Raw genomic sequence first — 23,928 nt, forward strand, 5'->3', positions numbered from 1 at the left:
GTATCTTTTTTCAGTATGGCAACATCCATATGTCAATATCTTCAAACACATGAGAGTTGAAGAATGGAAGAAGTCGAAAAAAGAAGGGAGTGTGACAATATACATGGTACATACATTACATAATATAATATCACTTCATTTGTAACTTAGAACAACATACATGATATCCAACATTATTTCATTGTAACTGTGTCAGACATTAAATTGGAACATTTACTTTACTATAGTGTCTTAACTCTTATGTATGTCCCACCAGGACAAGACGTTGAAGTGTTCCGTGTTCCATATCAGGGGTTCTGTTCCAGCCAACAATTACATCCTTGTACCAAAGAACAGCACTCAAACTCTGGGACTCACAGGGCACTATTTCTACCTCCTGTTTAAACCCACTCCTGCCAAATACTTTATGGTGCACTTGGATGTTGCTGCAGAGGTAGTGACTCTGATCCCGTTTGAATTCATAACCCTGACGGCTGACGCACACAAATATATATAGTTTTGGGGCTTTTCTGCCTTTATTCGGATAATGCAGTTTTAGAATGACAGGAAACGGGGAGTGATATGTAGCAAAGGTTGTCGGACTCGGGAATCGAATCTGCGACTCGCTGTCTGGGCTGCATTAGAGCCTATACCGGTATGCACCTTAAGCACTGGCCACATCAGTGCCCCAGCATTTTATTTTTTTAACGTTAGTTGGGTCTGCTTACGTACTTGGAGCAGCAGTGGCTCAGCAGGTAGAGTGGTAATTGGAAGGGTTGTCCCGGCTCCTCCTGGCATTGCGTTGAAGTGTCCTTGAGCAAAACATTGTTCCCAGAGTGCTGCTTATTAATTGCCCTGTGCACCTAATACTTAGGATGGGTTAAAATAGAGACAGATTCTGGTAACGGTTATGTGCAAATATGCCCTGCCAATTAATTTATGCTGCTGCCTCAGTCATTCAGCCAGTCTCTGATAAACTGAGGTGTGTCTTTGAATATATTTCAGCCATGAATGTCCTTAAGGTTGCCCGTGACATTCAAAGTTCAAATTCAAAGAATTTTCATTAATCTCACAATTAGTTGAGGGGGTAGTGCAAAGCTTCGGAGACTCACTGTCGAATATATAGTAATTTATATTACTATATAATAATAGTAATTTATAATACATGATATACATTTGAAAGGCAGCTAAATATGAATTTCGATTTGACATTTGTCTGGGGGCAAATATCTAGCAGTGTTCGTTGGCAGTACCAATGGTGCCATTTTCTGACATGCTTGCATTCATTTTGTATACATTTTCCACAATTGTTAACATTAACCAAATGTTAACTTTTCTCTCAATGATGTGTTGTATTTATTGTAGGAGGGCCAAGCAGTTCGCATCTCCTTTTCTAACATGTTTAAGGAGTTTAAGTCCACTGCTACCTCGCTGCATTTTCCTTTCTTGTGTGGAGCTGCAAAGGACTCTGTCTATGAAAGCACGGCCAAATCAGCCAGACGTGGTAATATATTAAATATTTCAAGATTATTTCATTTTTACATCTTCTGTACATTCAAATGTCAAATTTGTTGGTTTTGGTTTTTCAGCACAGCGTTGTAGCAGCAACAGTAACTAAACAATGAAATTAATGAAAGAATAGCAGCAGTAGTAATATCTGACAGAATGATAAATAAATAATAGCAAACAGTAGTAAGAAGAGAATAAAAACAGTATTTACATTGATCATACATTGGTCACAGTAAGCTTGAAGGTGCTGTGTTCTAGGTTCCAAGTCCTACTTCTGTGTTCACTGCACAAATTGTGCAGTGAACACATTCAGTCTTTAGAATCACAGCAGCATAATATATTATTCAACAACAACAACATGCCTCAGTACAGTTTAAATGAGGAAATTAAGTCTGCAGAATGTATTTCCCTGGGTGAACCAAATCTCCACGTAGAACATATTAATGACTTAATTAAGTCATTAATGACTTAATTAAGTCATTAATGACTTAATGACTAAAGGACAGTCTGGTCTGTTTTTCCTGGCATGGGTAGGTAAGTAGGTTGAGAAATCAGTATAATCGGTATCAGCCTAGAAACAAGACATCGATGTCCTTTGCGTGTATAAATATCTATTGTATTTCCATGTATCTACCGGTATGCATATGTACAGTACATTTACATATACTGTATAGTACATGTAGGACATGTATAGTACATGTGCATATACTGTATGTTTTGATATCCAAAGCTTGTTTCAGTGTGCATGGTGTCTTTGTGTTTAAAAGGTTGTGCTTTGCGCTATGGTGCACAGTCTTAACTTGAGACTTGGTGGTGTGTCCTCTGTCCATCCCATTTTAACACCTATCTACAGGACGCATTATGTGGGCACAATGTGCTAGCGTGTGGTGCCACAAGCCCTGGGTGTGTTTACGGTATTACATTACATACACAGATTGTCGGCTGCCATCACTTAAGAAGTATCTGTGCCCGGCGTGAGACGCATTCCTATTTAGGTGTCGGAGTCGCACATATCTTAACTTGAGACTTGGTGGTGTGTCCTCTGTCCATCCCATTTTAACACCTATCTACAGGACGCATTATGTGGGCACAATGTGCTAGCGCGTGGTGCCACAAGCCCTGGGTGTGTTTACGGTATTACATTACATACACAGATTGTCGGCTGCCATCACTTAAGAAGTATCTGTGCCCGGCGTGAGACGCATTCCTATTTAGGTGTCGGAGTCGCACATATCGCTTTTCTAGCTACTAAACCAATGTCCTCCTGCATGAAATAAAAGCATGCAAGTTTAACATCTATGGGAGCAGAATTAATAATGTAATTTGATGTCAAGAACTGTGATGAAACAAAAGCTCTCTCTGTTCTCACAGAAACATCACATGGAAACGAGAGGTGTCCAAAAATGCAGTGGCAGTGTTGTGGCAATCAGTCTGAGCAAAATCTGTGGGGGAAATAGCGCTGCGCTGTGATTGCGCCATACCATACCACACCTAATTTCAAGACCACCACCTAAATAATGTGGTATTTAGACAAATGTAACCATTGCGTCAGCAGGGGAGGATGCAGAATGTGTCTTGTGCTGGGAGCTAAGCAGCTTTGTGTAGCCATGCGCTGGGCGAAAGATGGGACCCTATAGTCTCTGAATACACAACACAGACAAAACACTGCTGGGTAACAAAATGTGTATGTGATGTAGATATAAATTTAGATATTATAGACCGATATAAATGCAGTATATTCCAGTTCTGCTGCAGTTACTGTTTGTTTCTTTCAGATCTGGTTGGTCCAGCCCCCTCCATGGTGCGGTGGACCTGTCTCATGTTGGACCTGCAATACATCCTGTCTGTCTATCTCAACCGTCACCACAGTCATCTCAAGTGTGTCAAGCTTTGCGCCAACATGGTAGTGAAAAACATGTTCACCAGTGACCTGTTGCTGGACCCAGGTGAGACTTGCTCTGATAAAGAGTGAGATTCACACAAATGAAAATGTTTGACTAAAACTGAATATGATGTCAGAGAAATGGTTGTTGCCATCACCTTTTTGTACTGAAGACAAGACACAGTTACAGCAACACAATTCCTAGTACGATACACTGTAATTCTGCATCTGACTGTCCAACATTGAGTTGAGCAGAACTGGTGAGTCACACCATCCTGCATGGTGCTTCCAGTCATACTAGCCAGAGGTACTCCTCTCATGCTGGCCAATTTAATTAATTAATTCCATTGCAAAAAAATAATCGTCCATGGGCCACACTGGAGAGTGGAGTTTGAATCCTCCACAGTGCATATTGGTCTATAGTGCGTCGCAGTCCTGCCCGCTTTCAAAACGACGAGGGCACCAGACGAGTATTTCCCATGCATTTTTCCCATAGACGTTTCAAAAAGTATTTATTTAAAGACCTGTAAGCCTCGGACAAAGCCAACAGCCGAGTTGACAAATCATGACAATAAACAAATTTTGTTTGGGCCGAACAAATAATTTGAAAGAAGAAAAACTCTAAAAAAAAAAAAAAAAAAAAAAAGTGTTGTACCCTGCCCTTTTTTCTTATTTCTAATTATTTGTTTGCCCCCAAAAATGGGTTTATTGTCATGATTTGTCAGAGATCTCCATATATGGGCAATTGGGCATAAAAGGGACACAGGCTGACTGGTACAACAGGTCCTCCCACAAAGCCCTACCTATCTCTTTGAGAACACAAAATGCCCTCATCTAAAACAAATAAAGAATGATGCTAAGCTGGAGGACTTATTTCAAAGTTTTAGCATTCTTCATTATTGATAATACAGTGTAATCCGAAAAACTCGGAAATTACTTTCTGTGTGTACTGAATGCTATTTTCCATTTTCAATTCTCAAAAGCTCTTTTCATCTTTTCTCTTTGTGCGCCATCAGGAGTGTCTTTCAGTGAGGCCAAGCTGATGGGCCTGGCATCGTCTCGGGGCACTGGTCCCATGCCCAGGGACATGTCGTTCCCCGTGCCCAAGGGTTGCAGCTGGCACGACCTGTACGACTACATTAGGTGGGCAACCGGAGCTGCAAACAGAATACAGATCAAAGCAAATCGGTATAGTTTTGAAAGTTCCTGGCTTGTTTCAGAGGGTAACACACTAACACAGGGTGTGTCCGGTTTACATAATTTTAGCCTGTCTGCCAAAAGGCCTGGCCTATGTCGATCTAGGAATGTCATATTGTGCATAAGATGTTTAAACACTTGTTGAATGTTTACCTACTGGTATTTTTGCCAAATATATAATATTCTTTGCCTATTATGAAATGCTCATACAGGGTGTCGCTAGGGTTTATGTATGTGATAAATTCGGACTTCATGGCAAAACGAAATATGAGTCAAGGAAGGATGTCTGAAAAGACTAATTTCAGTAGTCCTGTAGTCAGTAGTGTAAATTATCAATACGTATTGATAATCGGCTTCTTCATTCCAACAGGTTTCCGTCAGAAGGAGCAAAGCTTCCCTTCGACTCCATTCAGAAAGGCGATCCCTCTAGTAAGCTGCTAACATGTAACTTAAGTATGCTAATACTGTATTATACAGTATATGTAGCTTACTGTACATCTAACTATTATGCTTACAGAGCAACATACTTAGTTCAGTTGTTATCCTGATGTTTTTCCTACTTTCAAATCAAAGCTTGGCAGCAACCACTTAAATGTTTTATATGGTACTGTAATACTGTACATAATACTTTTGTTTAACAAATGACACTAACACGAATATGATTGAACTAAATGATTCTAACGCATAGTCTGTGTGCTTCAATCATGCTGACTAGTAAACAATGCCAGTAGTCCCTAATATCGAAAGCACTCCAAAAGTACTACTGTACAATATGGCACTATAAAAACACATACAGTACACAATTTATCACAGGAAATAATTTTGATTGTATTGTCATGTCGCTATCTTTATTATTACGGTATTGTATTCTGTTGCACATTTAGTGTGAGAAATGTAAATGTGCATACAAATAAATTGTATCATATTCTGCAAATGTAAATTAAATTGTACTATCTGTAAATGTGCGTACAAATAAATTGTATTATCTACTCCAGCATCTGATCCAGCCAGAGAGAGTCCAACAAGAGAGTTGTCTCGCAGTGTCGATATCAGCAAAGCAGTACAGGACCGTGTGTCCCTCATACAGCAGATAACCACACCTAGACCAGTAAGTCTCAAACCAGTACAGGACCGTGTGTCCCTCATACAGCAGATAACCACACCTAGACCAGTAAGTCTCAGCAGTACAGGACCGTGTGTCCCTCATACAGCAGATAACCACACCTAGACCAGTAAGTCTCAGCAGTACAGGACCGTGTGTCCCTCAAAAAGCAGATAACCACACCTAGACCAGTAAGTCTCACCAGTACAGGACCGTGTGTCCCTCATACAGCAGATAACCACACCTAGACCAGTAAGTCCAGTGCAGGACCGTGTGTCCCTCATACAGCAGATACCTAGACCAGTAAGTCCAGTACAGGACCGTGTGTCCCTCATACAGCAGATAACCACACCTAGACCAGTAAGTCTCAGCAGTACAGGACCGTGTGTCCCTCATACAGCAGATAACCACACCTAGACCAGTAAGTCTCAGCAGGTACATACAGTACATGCAGTAAACCATATAACTCCAAAATGTTCATTTTTCAGGAAATGTAGAAAATCTTATATTCTGAAAACAAAACTACTGCCTCATCAAAGTTGGTGTTGTGGTAAATGGTAAATGGTGCATTTATATAGATTTACATAGATTGTGCATTACATTCACCCATTCACACACGCATTCATACACCGATGGCGGCGGAAACCATGCAAGGCGCAACCAGCACATTGGGAGCAATTGGGGGTTCAGTGTCTTGCTCAAGGACACTTCGACACCATCTCTGGGGGAGCCCGGGTTTGAACTGGCAACCTTGCGGTTGCCATCCAGCCACTCTACCCCTGAGCCACCGCCGCCCGTGACTTTATATATAATTGTCAATTACTTGCATGATTGGGGTAGAGGTGGTGGAGTTAGTTGTTTTAGCAGACAGTTTGAGGGTCCAATGGAGTTAAGAGGTTTTGTCCAAAGCGTTTTTTACTACTTTCCATTGGTTCAATATTTTCGAAACGACACACAGATGTAAAGGGTGATCAATAGCATTGATTTATGCAAAAAAAAATCTAAAACCTCAAAGATTTAGTTAAGAAGTTTCCTCCCGACAGCAACGATATGATACATATATCATAATTTATACAGATATACAACCATTCAATAACCAAACAGGCAATTCAGATTAAAACATGCTGATAGTATTATGTTATTATATCAGGAACAGTTGTGAGAATGAGAAAATTGTACTGTACACAATGGCTACAACTGTATAATAGAAGCCTTCGTAATATATGTGAGAATAGAACATGTTCCTGGCTGTTTATTCCACATTTACATTCTCCTCTTCGATTTGCAGCGACCACAGAGTCTAACCCCCCTCGTAACAAATGTACCTGAGCTGGGGGTTGTTTCCACTGCCCTGAGTGCAACAGACTCCCAGCCCCAGGAGGACCGGTTGTGCCACAGAGATGACAAAAGTCCGGAGGAGTCACAAGGCTCTGAGTCCCTAAGGGTGACACCTGGGCCACCTCACAGTGCCGGTGACGGGGGAGTGCATGTGTACGTGCACCATGAGGATGACTTCAACAATGACAGCGAGGAGGAAGAGGAGGTGGTGACATTTTTACAGACAGCAGTTGCACTTCCTGTAAATAGAGTTTGGACATGAATACATACATACTTACAGAATAGCCGTTCTATTAACCCAATGATTAAGACCTGAGAGGACCCAATTCTACAAATGTCTTCTTAAATCCTAACAGTTTTCCGAAAAGGTGCTCAAACCTTTTCTTGTCATGGACCCCAAATATTATATGTATTTGGCCGCCGGTCCCCATCTGAAAATATGTTGTTCCAGGGACTCCCCAGAAGCAAAGATTTGAGTAAACACGTTAGCTGTGAAAGAATATATATTGAAAGATTTGCACACATTTTCATGATTTAAAAAAAATACCAGATCTACAAGCTTGTAGCTTTATGAGCTTGTAGATCTGCTATTTTCCAAACTAAAGTATTTTATACTTTTTAAAGTAATAGTTAAAGTGGTTAATAGCTAAGGCAACACTGTGACACAGATGCGTTCCACGTCTTAATGGGTTAACGTACTCTAATTTAAGTCGGTGTAAAAAATTTACTGTGCACGCCCCTCAGTCACTGTGCTGTTCGCAGCACACCACGTACAGTGTCATGCATTAGTACTTGTTTTGTTCTCACATGAACAATGCTAGGCGATGCTATTAAATGTATTGTATTATCTTCTCAGATTGTATGTACTGCAGTTTCCCAACCTGTCCATCTATCTTCAACCAAGGAAAGGCAGGTAAGACGAGATGTGTACGGCAGAGGGGACGTCAAATACGCAGCAATAGTTGAATCAGTGACTATATTTGTCTTGGATCTCCAGTCCCAACACAATGTTTTTTCATTGACCCCATATCATATAACTTTATGTCATTAGAAGCTGCATCCAGACCCCATTCTCAGGCTCAACCGAATCATTGGCTTTGGAGGAGCCACCACCAAATGTGTAAGTTTTTGTTTGTGCGAGTTGCGATTAACAAGTTGGCTCATACTCTAGTACTGTATTATGACCTCAGAACTAACAGTTCAACGCTTAAATTACCAAATAAGTAAGCGCTTCACGGACAAGAAAATAAAAGTTGAGAACCCCTTCCTATTGAAACATGGTCAATGACATTTAATGGGTGCATCTTTGCACTAAATGCAGAAATGTGTTGCATACAATACAAGGAGGCTAAAGGTTATCATTGTCTTCTCTCCAGGTGCTGTGGAGCGTGTCCGGGGATGCAGTGGTGTATCCCTGTCATGCTATCATAAAGGTTATCATTGTGTTGTCTCCAGGTGCTGTGGAGCGCGTCCGGGGATGCAGTGGTGTATCCCTGTCATGCTATCATAAAGGTTATCATTGTCTTCTCTCCAGGTGCTGTGGAGCGCGTCCGGGGATGCAGTGGTGTATCCCTGTCATGCTATCATAAAGGTTTTCATTGTCTTCTCCAGGTGCTGTGGAGCGCGTCCGGGGATGCAGTGGTGTATCCCTGTCATGCTATCATAAAGGTTCTCATTGTCTTCTCTCCAGGTGCTGTGGAGCGCGTCCGGGGATGCAGTGGTGTATCCCTGTCATGCTATCATAAAGGTTCTCATTGTCTTCTCTCCAGGTGCTGTGGAGCGCGTCCGGGGATGCAGTGGTGTATCCCTGTCATGCTATCATAAAGGTTCTCATTGTCTTCTCTCCAGGTGCTGTGGAGCGCGTCCGGGGATGCAGTGGTGTATCCCTGTCATGCTATCATAAAGGTTCTCATTGTCTTCTCTCCAGGTGCTGTGGAGCACGTCCGGGGATGCAGTGGTGTATCCCTGTCATGCTATCATAAAGGTTCTCATTGTCTTCTCTCCAGGTGCTGTGGAGCGCGTCCGGGGATGCAGTGGTGTATCCCTGTCATGCTATCATAAAGGTTCTCATTGTCTTCTCTCCAGGTGCTGTGGAGCGTGTCCGGGGATGCAGTGGTGTATCCCTGTCATGCTATCATAAAGGTTCTCATTGTCTTCTCTCCAGGTGCTGTGGAGCGCGTCCGGCGATGCAGTGGTGTATCCCTGTCATGCTATCATCGTGTCAATGATGATTTCCTCTGGTCAACAGCGATTCTTTATTGGACACACTGATAAGGTATTCAAGCGGATACAACTTCCTACAGGTTTTATAGAAATTTGTCGCAATTGTAGAAATATTAGACCTTAATTGTCAAATGTTCAATCATGTTCTAATCATGTAGAACATGACTTCCAAATATAAAATGTTTTTGTCCAAATCATTTTGGACTTAATAGCCAATTTTACATTGAGTTGCCCAGACTGCCCACTCTTCCTTAGTGCCCACTGTTCCTGTTACAAGTTTACATTGAGGTGCCCACTCTGTTCCTGTTACCATTCAAGCTATGATGTATGAGCCAGTATTTCTCTATTCCCCAAGTACCCTGCATTGTTTTCATGCATGATGTGACAAGAGTCATCATGTCACAATGTGCATGGATATAACTGTGTGTGTGTGTGTGTGTGTGTGTGTGTGTGTGTGTGTGTGTGTGTGTGTGTGTGTGTGTGTGTGTGTGTGTGTGTGTGTGTGTGTGTGTGTGTGTGTGTGTGTGTGTGTGTGTGTGTGTGTGTGTGTGTGTGTGTGTGTGTGTTGCTACAGGTGTCTGCATTAGCATTCAATGGTAACACCACAGTACTAGCCTCAGCACAGTCTGGCAACCATAGCGTGGTCAGAGTGTGGAACTATCACAAAGGAACGTGCACGGCCATGTTCAGGACACATGCTCATTCATTGTCTTTACTAAGGTGAACAAAATGAAAACATATTTAAATGGTTTATCTGAAGAGCAAAAGTAAAGAGAGGCCATACATATTGGGATTACAAAGCAGAATCAACACACACACTTGCCTTTTTCTGAAGAAAATATCCATTTACAGTAAAATAACAGTAAGAAATAACAGCAAAATAAAACACAAAACCTAATAATAATAAGTTAAAGCAAAATTTGCTTGTAGAGTTCAGTGATCACACACGCACGCACACACACACACACACACACACACACACACACACACACACACACACACACACACACACACACACACACACACACACACACACACGCGCATCATTCAATTACTTATTTTCTTTTGTGCATCTCTGCCTCCTAAAGCTTCTCATACAGTGGCGGGTTGCTCTGTGGTGTGGGCAAAGACAAGCACAGCAAAACAGTAAGCCGTTTTCTATAATTAGCAGTACTTGACATTACGGTGGAGAAAACAACCCAGATAAATTCGATTTGAAAAGCACAGTACAGTTTTGAAAAGCTATGACTAGAATATAAAGAAAGAATATAAAAGAATAGACTACCGTGAAACAAATACTAGGAAGTGACAAAAGATGATTTAGGAAAGAGAACACATTCCCATAAATAAGTAAATATATGAAAAACAGATATTGGCAGATACTACTGTACAGTATAACTTATTTCTGAATTTGTGCGACACAGTATGTGTTGGATGAGTCACTGAATCTTAGTCCCTTGCCTTAGACAGTATATCTGAATCTGAATATGACTTGCTTGAGGCTCAGAAGAGAGTATCTCTGAATGTTACTGTGCCTTCAGTCCCTCCTTAGTGAGTAGAGAGCATGTTGCAGGCATGTTGTAGTGCCTTAATCCAGGGGTTCTCAACGTTTTTGGCTGGGGACCCCCGAAATTGCTTTGGCCATGTCTCGCGACGTGAGTTTGATGTGATCCTAATTTCTTAATGTGGCATTCAGATTAAAACATTCATGCTCTGCAAAAAGGGTAAATGGTGATTTCTTCACAGTATTCAAATTTTTTGAAATTCTGTTTTAGTGGGTTTTATGAGCTGGAAGCCAAAATTGTGTAAAGATAAACAAATACATACTTGAAATCATTTATGTTGTGTGCACTGAATCTATAATCTATGAAAGTTAAACTTTTTGAATGGAATTATGGAAATAAACCAACTTTTCCATGATATTCTAGTTTTTTGGAAAGGTGCTGTATGCAAAGTCTAAATGTCCATTTTCCAGCCAGTCAGTTGCAAATAATAATAATAATAATAATATTTAAAAAAAAAAAATATATATATATATATATATATATATATATTAATAATTTGGGGACCCCCCCAAAATAACGTTGAGACCCCTGAGGGGTCGCGACCCCCAGGTTGAGAACCCCTGCCCCAATAGAGAGTATCTCTGCATGTTGTAGTGCTTTTAGTCCCTCCTCAGTAGAATATCTCTCTTCCTTGGTTCGCTGATTCAACCTTATTATACAGATGGTGGTGGTGTGGAACACTCTACATGTCAGTAGAGGGGGAGAGGTGACGGTCCTTGCCAAAGCACACACGGATGTGGACATCCAGACCATGAAGATCACCTCCTTTGACGATACAAGGTAATTGCGCTTATTTTGTAAAGGTAAATTAGTGGATTTGAAATATGATAATTTTCTATATGATATACAAGCTTGTATTAATTAATGGAAAGTGTGTGTTTGGTCATTTGTCTGGTGTGTGCATTCAGGATGGTATCGTGCGGGCGTGACAATGTGCGTCTCTGGCGCTTGCGGAACAGGGCCTTGCGCTCTTGTCCAGTCAACCTCGGAGAGTACCATTCGCTGGAGTTCACCGATGTGTCCTTCGAGGAGGGACACCCTGCTGACCGCGAACCAGACGATCGAACTCTGTAAGTCAGCAGAACCCTCGCCACACGCTGCTCAATACTGTTAAAGCTGTTTGGTTCTCAAAGTGGAATCTGAAAAAAGCCACTGTAATCCTATATAAAACAGGTCTGATCTACAAGATCACAACGCGTTGTAATCTAGATCTGCTATTTTCAAAACATCTTGAAAAAATGTCCTAGACATGAAAAAGAACCACTGTGCCAAAGATGACCCTGTTGTCCCTGATCCCCAATGTGGCGCAGCCAGTTGAATCTCCCCAATGTGGCGCAGCCAGTTGAATCAGACTTACCAATTGTGTTGCATGTGATCCTAACTATCTTTCCTAGTGTGTTTCTTAAGTGTACTCTTGACATGAGAGATCCAATTGTTTCTGATGAAATGCCCTCCCCCTCTCCTGTGAGCTCATTCATTACAGCAGAACATTTTATTCCATTTCCCACTGAGTTTGAAAAGATTGCATTCGGTGTACTTGGTTTAGCTCTCACTAAGAGACATTATATAAATAAACCAGGATAGAACTTGAGGAAACACGGTGCACTGCCAAGTTAAAGGTAATCTCTGGTGACAATTAAATAATTAATTTAGGGCTATAATTAACACTTAGATTTTTCACTTTGCAATATTATCATATTCAAGCATATTTACAAAAATAATTTAGCAAAATATTTGACAAGAGAACAACTGGCTACAAGAACTAACATGTTCAATTATACAAGAAGTCTAGCGACTAGACTCTAGCCTAACCCCAGAGAAGGAAACATAACAATACAATGGAACATTATGACACATTGTGGTTGTGGTTATATCCTGCAGATAACAGTATACTCAGGTAAAGTTGAACGATATAACCGTTGTGATGTCTCCCTTTTGACTGATACCTGTCCATTCAAATTGCAGACGGGCCCGCCCCCAAAGTTATTAGTGCAGCTGCGCACGGCTGAACTAGAGTTCTCAACACTCCCGAAGATTAAGGCAAGGCCCTACCTGGGCCCTCATCAAACCCTGTACACTCAAAACACTGCCACCCTTAGATCTCCATATACTGTATGAAGCTGACCTGTTCTGACATTCCATATTGATCTGACCTCATCAAACCCTGTACACTCAAGACACGCTCCATATATGGCCAGTACATAATTAATTCCATATGTTGATCTGACCCCCCGTGCCAAAGCGCCAGTGCTCACCCAGCAGTCTGCCGGGTGAGCGTGCACGCGACCTGCTGTTTAGTATATGGTGATAGTATATTATATAGTGATTCTATTCTTTATTATTTATTTAAGTGCCTTCTTATTTAACTGATCATCTGTTTTTATTGGCAGATTTTCACATCAATATAAGAAATTATATTCTAGAATGTATGAATTCTAAACGCCAAACATATAGACATTTGAGAGTTGAGACTAACTTGTTAATGCTGCTTGTTCATTCACAGATTTGTCAGCAGTCGGAGTGGCCACATTCTGGAGATTGACTACAGCAGAGTGATTATAAAGAATGTCCGGAGGCTACTGCCAGCACAACAGCGCCACGCACAGCGCAGGGAGAAACAGACCTTCAGCTCAGGTAGGCGTGGCGCGGAGGAAACATTTACACTAGCAGCAGGGTTGACATGTACTGTAGGCGCATGGGAAGTTTGTTTGGGTGAGGTTGGGGCTTGCTCAACACTAGAATGTACCAGCGAGCATTAACCTTTTTTAATTTACCCGGGAATGAGGTCTGGCCCCAAGTGAAGGAGTTCAAGTGTCGCAGGGACTTGTTCACGAGTGAGGGTCTGATATGAATCATACAAAGTTAAGTGCCACTGAAGACAGAAAGAGAGGGATAAAGAGAGAGATATCATCATCATCATTTTTCGACCGTGGTCGAGATCATGGATTTCACAATGCCACGCCAGACTTTCCGGTCCTTCATTGTCATCCCCAGTTCCTGCTTACTGATGCATGTGTCCCTAGCGATGACATCAGGAAACGACAGTTTTCTACCTCTGGTCTGCTTTGAGGCAGGACTCCAGACATATTTTGCGCTCTCATTAGAAGGCGGGTGTAATTGCCATCCAACCGTTTCTCTAATTTCTTTGAAAGTGTCCATGTCTCGGAGCCATAGAGTAGAAACGTCTCAACGGTCGTCCTAAATATTTTTACTTTTAACATCTTACTAAGCTGGGATGACCAGGACTTATGCATGTCATTGCAGGCTGACCAGGCCATACCCTTCCTAGTTTTAAAGTCCTTTTGGGAAGAAGATATACATATGAACCCAAATATACTGTACCAAATATAATATACCAAATATACTGTTTGTTGCGACCATAGGTCGCATTTACTAAGAAAATCTGAATATCTGTGTGTTAATCACGCCTCCATATATGGTCACGCCTCGTGACATCACACCTCGTGACACGTCATGCTCACGACACTGACCTCATCTAACCCTGGATAACAATACATGGAGAAGACTGGATCATCACCTAGATCTTCATATATGGAGTCGGCCAGTAACTCTACATCTGACCTCAAACCCTTAGATCTCCATATATGGAGCTGACCTGTTCTGACATTCCATATGTTGATCCTTCCCCACCCGTCCTTCCTATTCTGACATTCCATGTTGATCTGACCTCATCAAACCCTGTACATTCAAGACACGCTCCATATATGGCCAGTACAGAATTCATTCCATATGTTGATCATATGTTGATTGAAGATGGATGCCTTACATCGTCCGTCAATCTGGGAACGATCTCCAACACAACGTGACGTTTAACTTACTACCTGTGTGTGGATGTCACGAGTCCACGAGATTGACATTATGTACGAGGGGGAACGAGCTACGTCCAGTAGCTCTGCTTTGTCAAACTATTATTCAATTTGTATCCACCAAAAACGGTTAGGTATGTAATGTACGGGTGCAGCAAGGGTCCAACACATCCAATTGACTTCCAATGTCTTTGTGGTAATATTAATGGAGCGTAGTGGACTGAAGGTAATACACCACAACAGTAAACTCCGCAACAAAGCTGTCCTGTACCTGAGCACACACCGTGTGTGCTTGTGTGTGTGCGACGTGCGTGCTGTTAATGCCATCTGTTTTTGGGTACTACGAAAATATAAGGACACAATAATGAGACTGAGACAACAAGAGATTTTGAACGATTAAAATACTGGACCAAACATACATATCACAATGGAACACACTGTCTTTCTCCCAGAACAACATTTTACTCACAACTTACATTATACAGGTATACCCCCACAAACACAGTACATCCCAGAATGAGACCTACAAGAAATAACAAGGAGAGTTACCAGCCCATTCCAAACACAGGAGGATCTTCAGATCAGACAACAGATCTTCAGACCAGATCATAATCTATACAGCTATTCTGGTCACGACAAGCAGCAAATACCTTTAACATAAATAACTTGCTCTCAAGAGACTATGCTATCTCTCACAGACCTTTCTACAACTACTTTCTGGAGAGAGGTTTATCATATTTGTATATGTGTTCACATCTAATCATTATTTGTGTGTGAGTAGAGAGAGAGAGTGAGAAATAGATTATGAAAAATGACAGGCCATGGCAGCTGTGGTAACTGCACTCTGTAACTGTACTACCGAAACAAATTCCTAACATGTTTACATGTATGGCAATAAAGGCTTCTGATTCTGATATTATTAATGATTAACAAATGCTATATTTGAATGATATAATGTAAAGTCAACTAAAGTCATTACTGCAATCGCAATCAATGAAAATACAATGGTCGGAAAAATATAACAAAACATTGAGCAACTGACCAATATGACGCCAGATATTGGACGCCAGTCGCCAATACATAATTTTGTAACAGGTTATACCGTAGTGTATCTGTCTGTGTCACAGGTCCAGGCATCGCTGTCAACAGTATCAGCATGTCACCAGAGTTCTGTGCCACTGGCAGTGAGGATGGCTTCCTGAGGCTCTGGACCCTTGACTTCTCCAACATCTTCCTGGAAGCTGGTAGGAACAGCCCCTGAAAACCAATGTTCTCTCTACAAGACACGGATGCTGTGCAAAGTCAGGACATAAACATGTTACACAATATGAATCATCCAATTTCAATAATCCAATGTCACATAACGGGTCCATACAAGTAAAGTAAGTATATACTGTACACACAGTCACACATGCTTATTCCCCCAGAACACGAAGGCCCGGTGAGCCTGGTGTCTGTTTCTCCAGACGGCCTCCAGATCCTGGCAGCCACCTCCACTGGAAACCTGGGCTACCTAGATGTCTCCAGCCGTGGCTACAACACGCTGATGAGGTCACATACGGATGCAGTGCTCGGCTTCAGTGTGGACGGAATCCGCCGGCACCTCACCACCGCCTCCAGTGATGGCACCGTCCGCATCTGGCACATGGACACCCTCCAGCAGGTCAGCTAACCACACATCGTGCATAAACAAAATATGTGACAATATGTGTGAAATATACCTGGCCTAAATTGAAGGTTTTTTGGTGCTTTTGTTTTCTGTACCAGCCATCATTTGGAGATGTTTTTGTATTTTGAAAGGTTTGCCGATGACTGAATTGTGGTGGAAAAAACAATGTTAGCATAGCGGACTGTTGCTTGTATGGTAATCAATCTCCAACACAACCCAGATACAGCAAGATGTTATTTCCTTTGACCAATTGCCAAGCTTCTTCCATTGCAAGAATGTTGACCATTGTCATGTCTGAGCTTATATTTCCTTTTTCCCAATAGTTTCACAAAAGAGAATGGGCAATAATGGGTTTTTATTTGTTCTTTTGTAATCACACATTTATTAACGATATGATGCAACACAGCAGGCCAGGTACATTATTATTATGTCATACATACTAGTAATGTTAGAGCAAGTAAGTACATGACATTAAGTATAACAAATAATTATACAACAATTCAATGATATTACATTAACAATCATGTGTTATTTGTTATAATAATATTGGCTGCCACTTGCATATAATTGTTGTAATGTTTAATTGGCCTGTTGCTGAGAAAACACACAAACCAGGATGCATTCCAAAATACTTTTTCTTTTATAATAATCACCACTGTTGATCATGAATGCTCAGGAGCAAGCACAATTCAGACTAAAGTACAAGTTCAGTATGAATCAACAGTTCCTCGTTCCTTATTCCACACTTATATTTCTAATGATGCTGGCATTCAAAGCAACCAAAGGCATGGCCCCCCCATATCTCACAAGTATGATCGTACCCTACAAACCCTCCCGCGCACTCAGATCAGCCAACGCAGGGAAGCTGGAGGTACCTTCACTAAAAACGCAGGGACAACGCTCCACACGTCCCAAACTCTTCTCCCTTCTGGCTCCAAAACTATGGAATGCACTTCCCATCACAGTCAGAACTGCAGCCTCACTCCCAATCTTCCGCCGTAGTCTGAAAACCCACCTCTTCAGACTCCACCATGGCCCGTAGCACTTGCCCTAGCCTAGCCCCTTAGATAGCACATTATGTAGACTTAGATAGTATTTTAAACAGACTTATAGCTTGTTACGTAGACAGCTCTAGAATTGCACTTCATGTAGTCATAGCACTTTATAGTACACATGTATAATATATTATATAGTATAGTATAGTATGTATAGTTTACATAGATACTCCACTGTTACGTTCTTAGTCTACGCATGATTCATGATAACTACTTTTTATATATGTGATGTATGCCATGCTTTTGTTATTGCTTAATGTAAGTCGCTCTGGATTAAGAGCGTCTGCTAAATGCCTAAATTGTAAATTGTAATGTGCCACACATCGTGTAGGTACTGTTGAGTTCCTGCACTGCACTGACCCACAGTTATGCAAAAAACACACCTGAGACTTTACCCTGGCAGTTGCAATCAATGTTTTTACCAATGCATATGCTGTACATACCGAAGTAATGTATGTATTTGTTATGTCTCTGTGCACTTTCATTGGCCTTTGTACCATTCATGCAGGTGCTAAATATCAATGTTATTTTTTAGGTCAAATAGTTGAGAGTTTTAGTACAGTTTTACTGTGTGGTACTCTGCTGGAACTGCAAGGTGCTGCACAAGTCCTGTACTGCAGCGCTTCTCAAATGTTTTCAGGTCATGTTAGCTCCTATCTATCATAGCTGTGGACCCCCTGGAACTCCCTCAAAGATCCCTGGGAGTCCCCGGACCCCACTTTGAGAACCAATGCTGTGCCATGGTCCGTGTATACAGTACACATAAATGTGCATTCTCCTTTGTCGTTCCCTGTGCACAGCTGTACGACTTTGCTTCAGAAGACAGCCCCTGCTCTGTCGCTTTCCATGCCAGCCTGCAAGTGTTCTCCTGTGGTTTCAGCTCTGGCATTGTCAGGGTCTTTGACATTTCCGAAGCCAAGTTACTGGCTGAACACAAGTAAGAGCAAACGTCAGCATCATCAACTCTTTCATAGTGTTCCTCATAGTCAAAAATTACATATTTAAAACTGAAAAATGTGCCCATGAAATTCTCACTTTAAAAAAAAAAGGTTAAGCATACCAGTACGTCAATTTTTGTATGTAGTTAAGTAAATTTAAACTTTAATTAAATAGCAAGTTGATGTGGTTATTGTGCTACAGCACAAACCGTGGCATTAATATTGTCACTGCAATTACATTACATTGCAAAGAAAAAAGGTGAAGTCAACATCTGTTGCTCGCCTGCCCACCGTACTGCCCTTATGGCCCTACAGGACTGATTGTAGGAGTTTTAAAGTTGTCGGGGAGTCAACTTTAAGTCTTTTTTTAAAATCAGCTGTCATTATATCTTTGTGACTTCCACACTAAACGATTGATCGCCAACTAAGGATCACACACTGCAAGAGTACCAAGATGCGATCCAGACCCGATACATATAGGCTACATTTGCTTTTTATTCCAGTTAATTTTGATGTCTCATGTACGTGCAGGATCCTGTGATACATACAAGGATAGCTGTCTCTCTCTCTCTCTCTCTCTCTCTCTCTCTCTCTCTCTCTCTCTCTCTCTCTCTCTCTCTCTCTCTCTCTCTCTCTCTCTCTCTCTCTCTCTCTCTTTGCGCTCGCACATTTTGTGATAATCTGTGAAAAATGTGTGTTGCAGTCAGCACAGAGGTGAGGTAGTGGGCTTGGCATTCTCTCCAGATGGGGAGTTCATGTACAGCGCTGATTCCCTGGGCTCTCTGGCTTTATACAACGCCTTGGCCGAGGACCACCATGTCATCAGAGTACTAGGTACACATGCATGCACGCACGCGCACACACACAGCTCCTACTGGTTTAAAAATCACACCCCGTGTGAACTGAGTGGTGCAACTCCGTGTGGGGGTCCCCGGAACCTCCAGGGTGCCTGCCCAGTACCGGCGAGCCGCCCCACTTCCGAAACGGTTGAGAAATGACAGATACCATGTGAGGGAATTAGCAGACAACACTCTCTCTCTCACAAGTTAGAGTGTGGTATTCTCTCTCCCTCCCTCCCTATCTCTCTCTCTGTCTCTCGCATGCACGGGATTGCATGCACGCTCCACATTGTAATTAGCAGGCAACACTCTCTCTCTCTCTTCTAGCTCAACAGTGACACTTTGGCACCTGTTGGTACCCTAAACATAGGGACATACATAGGGACAGACATTGCTGTTCCACTGCCACTTTGACACCTGTTGGTACCCTAAACAGGGACAGACATGGGGCAGACATTGCTGTTCCACTGCCACTTTGACACCTGTTGTTACCCTAAACAGGGACAGACATGGGGCAGACATTGCTGTTCCACTGCCACTTTGACACCTGTTGGTACCCTAAACAGGGACAGACATGGGGCAGACATTGCTGTTCCTTGGAGTGGCTGCACCACTCAAAAATGAGACAGCCTCTTTGTACAAAGTTGCATTGGACAGTAAATTAATAACAAATAACATGCCATAACATCCTTGACCCAGTTCCTGGTCTAAAGAAGTAACACACACTTGCGTGCTCGCACATACACTTTTACATACCAGTTCCTACCCACACTTCCTCTAAATAAAGTAAACATGTTTAAGCAATTTATTCAATATTTAATGTTAAAGATGGAGTGCCATGATTTTTTTCCACCCTAAAACATGATCATCAGGTATTATTATTATATATTATATAAGGAGGAAGATTTTTTTCAAAAAAGTGTACAGTATTTGTTAAAATGTACATGGACATGCCCACCAGTTTATTAACTACCGGTATGCCTGGTTTGCCTGATGGGTGGTGATCCACCTGAACTGAAGCCGCACCCACAGCTGTTGTTGTATAATAAAGAGGGAGGGGAGGATATTGTGATGTCACTATATCACAGTTTTTTTTCATTGGCACCTTTGACTGTCAAGGTTTCAGCCTCCAGGAAGAAACCCTAAATACAAAGAAGACATCATTGCACATAACAACCACAGCAAGGGGTCTAATGAAGTACTGTCACCTCATAAACACATGAAAAACTGGAAAAAATGCAAAAAAACACGGCACTCCATCTTTACGCATTTCCCACAGTATTGCTAGACTACAAATATTCGTCATTATTTGATTGTTTGAATGCTCCCTGGTTTTTGTCAGGTAACATGGTGGTGCGAGGCACTGAGCGGGCTCCAGATGCCCTCGCCATCAGCAGTGACAGCCGCTGTCTGGCATTCGTGGGCCCGTCAGAGTATACCGTCACCATCACTGACGCACGCTCTCTGGATGAGGTACTGTACCTGACGGATGGAAGCTCATTCCAGGTCGACTGATCTGTGCAGGAAAACTGTGTCTTTGGTGAAATGCAAATGCAATGACGAAAGTTTTAACCGAGGGTGATTCTGCAAAAGCCTTCTAAACCAGTAGTTCTCACACTTTCAAGATTCAGAACGGTCAAACATAGCGGATGTACTCGCAGCGCGGTTGCCATCCCAAACCACAAAATTGGGATGCCAGGGTTGAAGTACTTAAAAGGGGAATCTGTGTTAGATTTCCATATACAAGGAAAATCTTTCCAAGAAGACAACTAAATACCCATGAAATAAATAATATTGGTACTGTTATTATTTTGGTGGCTTTCATTTAAGCTGTTTTTCTGTGCACCAACATGACGTTGTTGTGTACGAACTGTACACGAGCTGTCCATGTTGGCACACAGTAATATCTAAATGAAACGTATCTACAGTTAATGTTATTTCCTTCAGCCTATTGTCACTGACCTGTGCCGTCCTTGTCTAGCTGCTCCGTGTGGATGTGAGTATCTTAGACCTGGAGAGCACTCAACTGGACTCGGCCCTGAAAGTCTGCTTCTCCCCAGCTTCTGACGGACAACTGTTGATCACCACCTCTGCCAACAAAATACTCTGGCTCAGCGCAAAGACAGGGCGCCTGCTTCGAGAGGTAGTGTCTGTTTTCTGGCCATAGTAGGCGAACATTACGTGAAAGTACCCGATCTAGAAGCTCACAATGCAATGCATTGCAACGCAAGCTGATGAGGGCCAAGTATAGACCCCCGGCAGACCCCGGTCAACAAAGTGTGTTTGAGTGGTTAACACATCTCAACCAACTTGTCGCCATTTTCTCTCAATAAGTTAATCTGCTGTCTCTTTATATAAAGCCAAGGTGACAAATGAAGCAAATCCAAGCACTGAATGGGTATATCTGTGATCTTAACAGGTGTCCAGGGCACACAAGCAGCCGTGTTCGTCCCTGGCAGTGAGCGAAGACGGTCGTTTCCTACTGACAGCCGGACACCATGCTATTAAGGTGTGGGACTACAACATGCAGATGGACTCACAGGTAATGATGAAATGTGTTGATGCATGCCAGTTTCTTTTTTGGTTTTCCCATACATTAATGCCCTATTTTACATGAATTACATTGTATAAATAATTAATAATGTATAATTAATTTTATTAACGATTATAATCTTTTGTATTAATTTTATTTTGACTAGCCTGTTTTCACCCCTTTTACCTAAATTAGGGAAACCAGCTTTAAGGTTTTATAAATATTTGACCAAACAATCCATGAAAAGGATTAATCAGAGCTTTTGACTAAATAATAACTAAATTGGATCCAGGTTATTTTTTTGCATTTCCTGAAAAGTAACTGTTTTGGACATGCGTCATCACTGATGAAGGCCGGGGGTCCAGCAAATTTATGTCTGCTTTGTGACAATGTTTAAAAGTAAAAAAATATTTGTAAGTTGGCTTGTTTTGCAAAGCGTGACCCCTATATCTTTATAAATGATCCCATATTTATTTGTGGCACAGTCACACTCCTTCAGTTAAAGTTGTATCCCAATCCACAATGTTGAGTCTGCATGTTCTTGTGTATTACTCACATCAGTAGACCTTGTTAAATGTACACACTCTCATGTATCAGACATTCATAGGCCACAGTCAGCCGGTTCGCCAGGTGAGCTTCACCCCTGACCAGTTGGACGTGGTCTCTGTGGGTGACGCCATCTTCCTGTGGCACTTCCTGGCGCATCGTGTAGACCATTTGACTTCTGACCATCGGTAACAATGTGCCCTCTACTATTTTTTTAGACTGTTAATATAAAACATTTATTATTTTAAGTGAGCTGGTTTTAGCCTATTGTTTATCCCAGCCGCTAAAATGTGACTTTCTAACTGTGTTTTTAAAAAAAAAGCACATTATAATGTGTTCTGTCTTTACACAGCTCGCCACTCAAAGTACACTCTATCTCGCCTCCAAAACCAGGTAAATTCACTTTCATTTTCATTCCACAATTTGGTCTGTTCTCAAGCCCTGTGTGGGTGTAGTTAGCCTGCTAAACCACCCGGTCGTGGAATTCAATTTCATTTTTATTAAATGTAATGCAATTTGAATACTGAGGGTGAAATGAGTCTTGCATAGCCAGGCGATCTGAGATCTCCAGCTACTGATATGTGGTCTGATGACATCTAAATTCAATGTAGGTTCTAAAACTGGGTGGAAACAAATCAGAGATGAAAACAAACAAATACATTTTAAGGTGGTCTTTCATATTGGGACAGTACTATGATTTAATTTCAAAGCAGTGGGCGTAGGTTTGCCCATACATTGCATTTAGATTTCACATATCAGTAGATCATCTCTGATTGGCTATACGATACTAGATTTAAATTAACACAGAGGATTTTACTGTGTGTAGCACTGGAACCGCACCCAGAGCCTGTAGTGAATGGAATATTGTTGTCCAATGGGATGCCTCGACAGGCAGCGCCACTGCCCTCCTCATCCCCACCAAGGCTTGACAGCAGCGCAATAGACTGCAGTGAGCAGGAAGGTGGGAGATTTTTTAATTCTGTTTTAACCGCTTAAACCTCCTATACTTAGTAAAAAAAAAAGAACCTGTACTTGGTATGCTTCCCCCCCCCCCTCCACTCTGCACCAAATCTCTTTTCCAAAAATAACCGATCTACAGCAACACAGGCCGATATGCAGTGTGAACTTGTTTATCAGCTATTTTTGGCAAACGTTCCCCCCCAGAATATGGATGCTGGGGTGCAATGGGTTCATAGTTCATGGTGTCTTAGTGGATATCTGATTCAACTGAACAAAACAACCAAACACTATGGAAGTTTGGATTCAGACCTTTCTTGATGCGGTTGAGTGCTGTATGTATCTTTTTCAGATTTAAAATGATCTATCTTTCTAATGCTTCAAAAGAAAATCTAACTTAAACACTGTTATGTGTAGACATATAGCATTTTATAAAGAATATTGTCGTCTCTCCTCTATCCCCTCATGCAGCTTTGGGGTCTGTGTCTTTTTGCAATGACCCGGAGCAGCCCTCTGCCATTCAAGTCACGGCCACCATTCCTGGTCCTTCCTCTGTTCCCAAACCTGCCGTTTCCTTCCTCAAAGTCACGGAGATGGCCGACTCCTCTCCTCTGAACTCCAGTCATAAGAGTGAAGGGGATCCCCTTCACGATGCTGGTACCTGTTGTTCAGCCAGATTCATAACATAACATATGCATGCTATTATGTATAAATCAAGCCATTATGGAGTATTATCCCTGTGTTTCGTCATGGTTAAAGATAAGGCTCC

The 23,928-nt window shown here is 41.8% G+C and overlaps 1 protein-coding gene across 1 annotated transcript in view; it reads left to right on the top strand.

Moving 5' to 3' along the window:
* The window catches only part of wdr90 (WD repeat domain 90), a 34,234-nt gene that overhangs the window by 1,507 nt on the left and 8,799 nt on the right, over window positions 1–23,928 (top strand). The window contains exons 2-28 of the mRNA XM_079493042.1: window positions 15–106; window positions 257–433; window positions 1,345–1,483; window positions 3,264–3,434; window positions 4,387–4,513; window positions 4,938–4,996; window positions 5,563–5,675; window positions 6,958–7,212; window positions 7,864–7,920; window positions 8,059–8,127; window positions 9,172–9,282; window positions 9,805–9,950; window positions 10,319–10,376; window positions 11,457–11,575; window positions 11,704–11,865; window positions 13,299–13,429; window positions 15,750–15,866; window positions 16,050–16,285; window positions 18,147–18,283; window positions 18,988–19,118; window positions 20,466–20,596; window positions 21,105–21,266; window positions 21,543–21,665; window positions 22,254–22,390; window positions 22,555–22,595; window positions 23,029–23,163; window positions 23,631–23,816. Coding sequence (XP_079349168.1) covers window positions 15–106; window positions 257–433; window positions 1,345–1,483; window positions 3,264–3,434; window positions 4,387–4,513; window positions 4,938–4,996; window positions 5,563–5,675; window positions 6,958–7,212; window positions 7,864–7,920; window positions 8,059–8,127; window positions 9,172–9,282; window positions 9,805–9,950; window positions 10,319–10,376; window positions 11,457–11,575; window positions 11,704–11,865; window positions 13,299–13,429; window positions 15,750–15,866; window positions 16,050–16,285; window positions 18,147–18,283; window positions 18,988–19,118; window positions 20,466–20,596; window positions 21,105–21,266; window positions 21,543–21,665; window positions 22,254–22,390; window positions 22,555–22,595; window positions 23,029–23,163; window positions 23,631–23,816 — 3,522 coding nt within the window. The remainder of the gene's footprint in view (window positions 1–14; window positions 107–256; window positions 434–1,344; window positions 1,484–3,263; window positions 3,435–4,386; window positions 4,514–4,937; window positions 4,997–5,562; window positions 5,676–6,957; window positions 7,213–7,863; window positions 7,921–8,058; window positions 8,128–9,171; window positions 9,283–9,804; window positions 9,951–10,318; window positions 10,377–11,456; window positions 11,576–11,703; window positions 11,866–13,298; window positions 13,430–15,749; window positions 15,867–16,049; window positions 16,286–18,146; window positions 18,284–18,987; window positions 19,119–20,465; window positions 20,597–21,104; window positions 21,267–21,542; window positions 21,666–22,253; window positions 22,391–22,554; window positions 22,596–23,028; window positions 23,164–23,630; window positions 23,817–23,928) is intronic.

The sequence above is a fragment of the Electrona antarctica genome (assembly GCF_951216825.1).
Source record: "Electrona antarctica genome assembly, chromosome: 22".
NCBI classification, from domain to species: domain Eukaryota; kingdom Metazoa; phylum Chordata; class Actinopteri; order Myctophiformes; family Myctophidae; genus Electrona; species Electrona antarctica.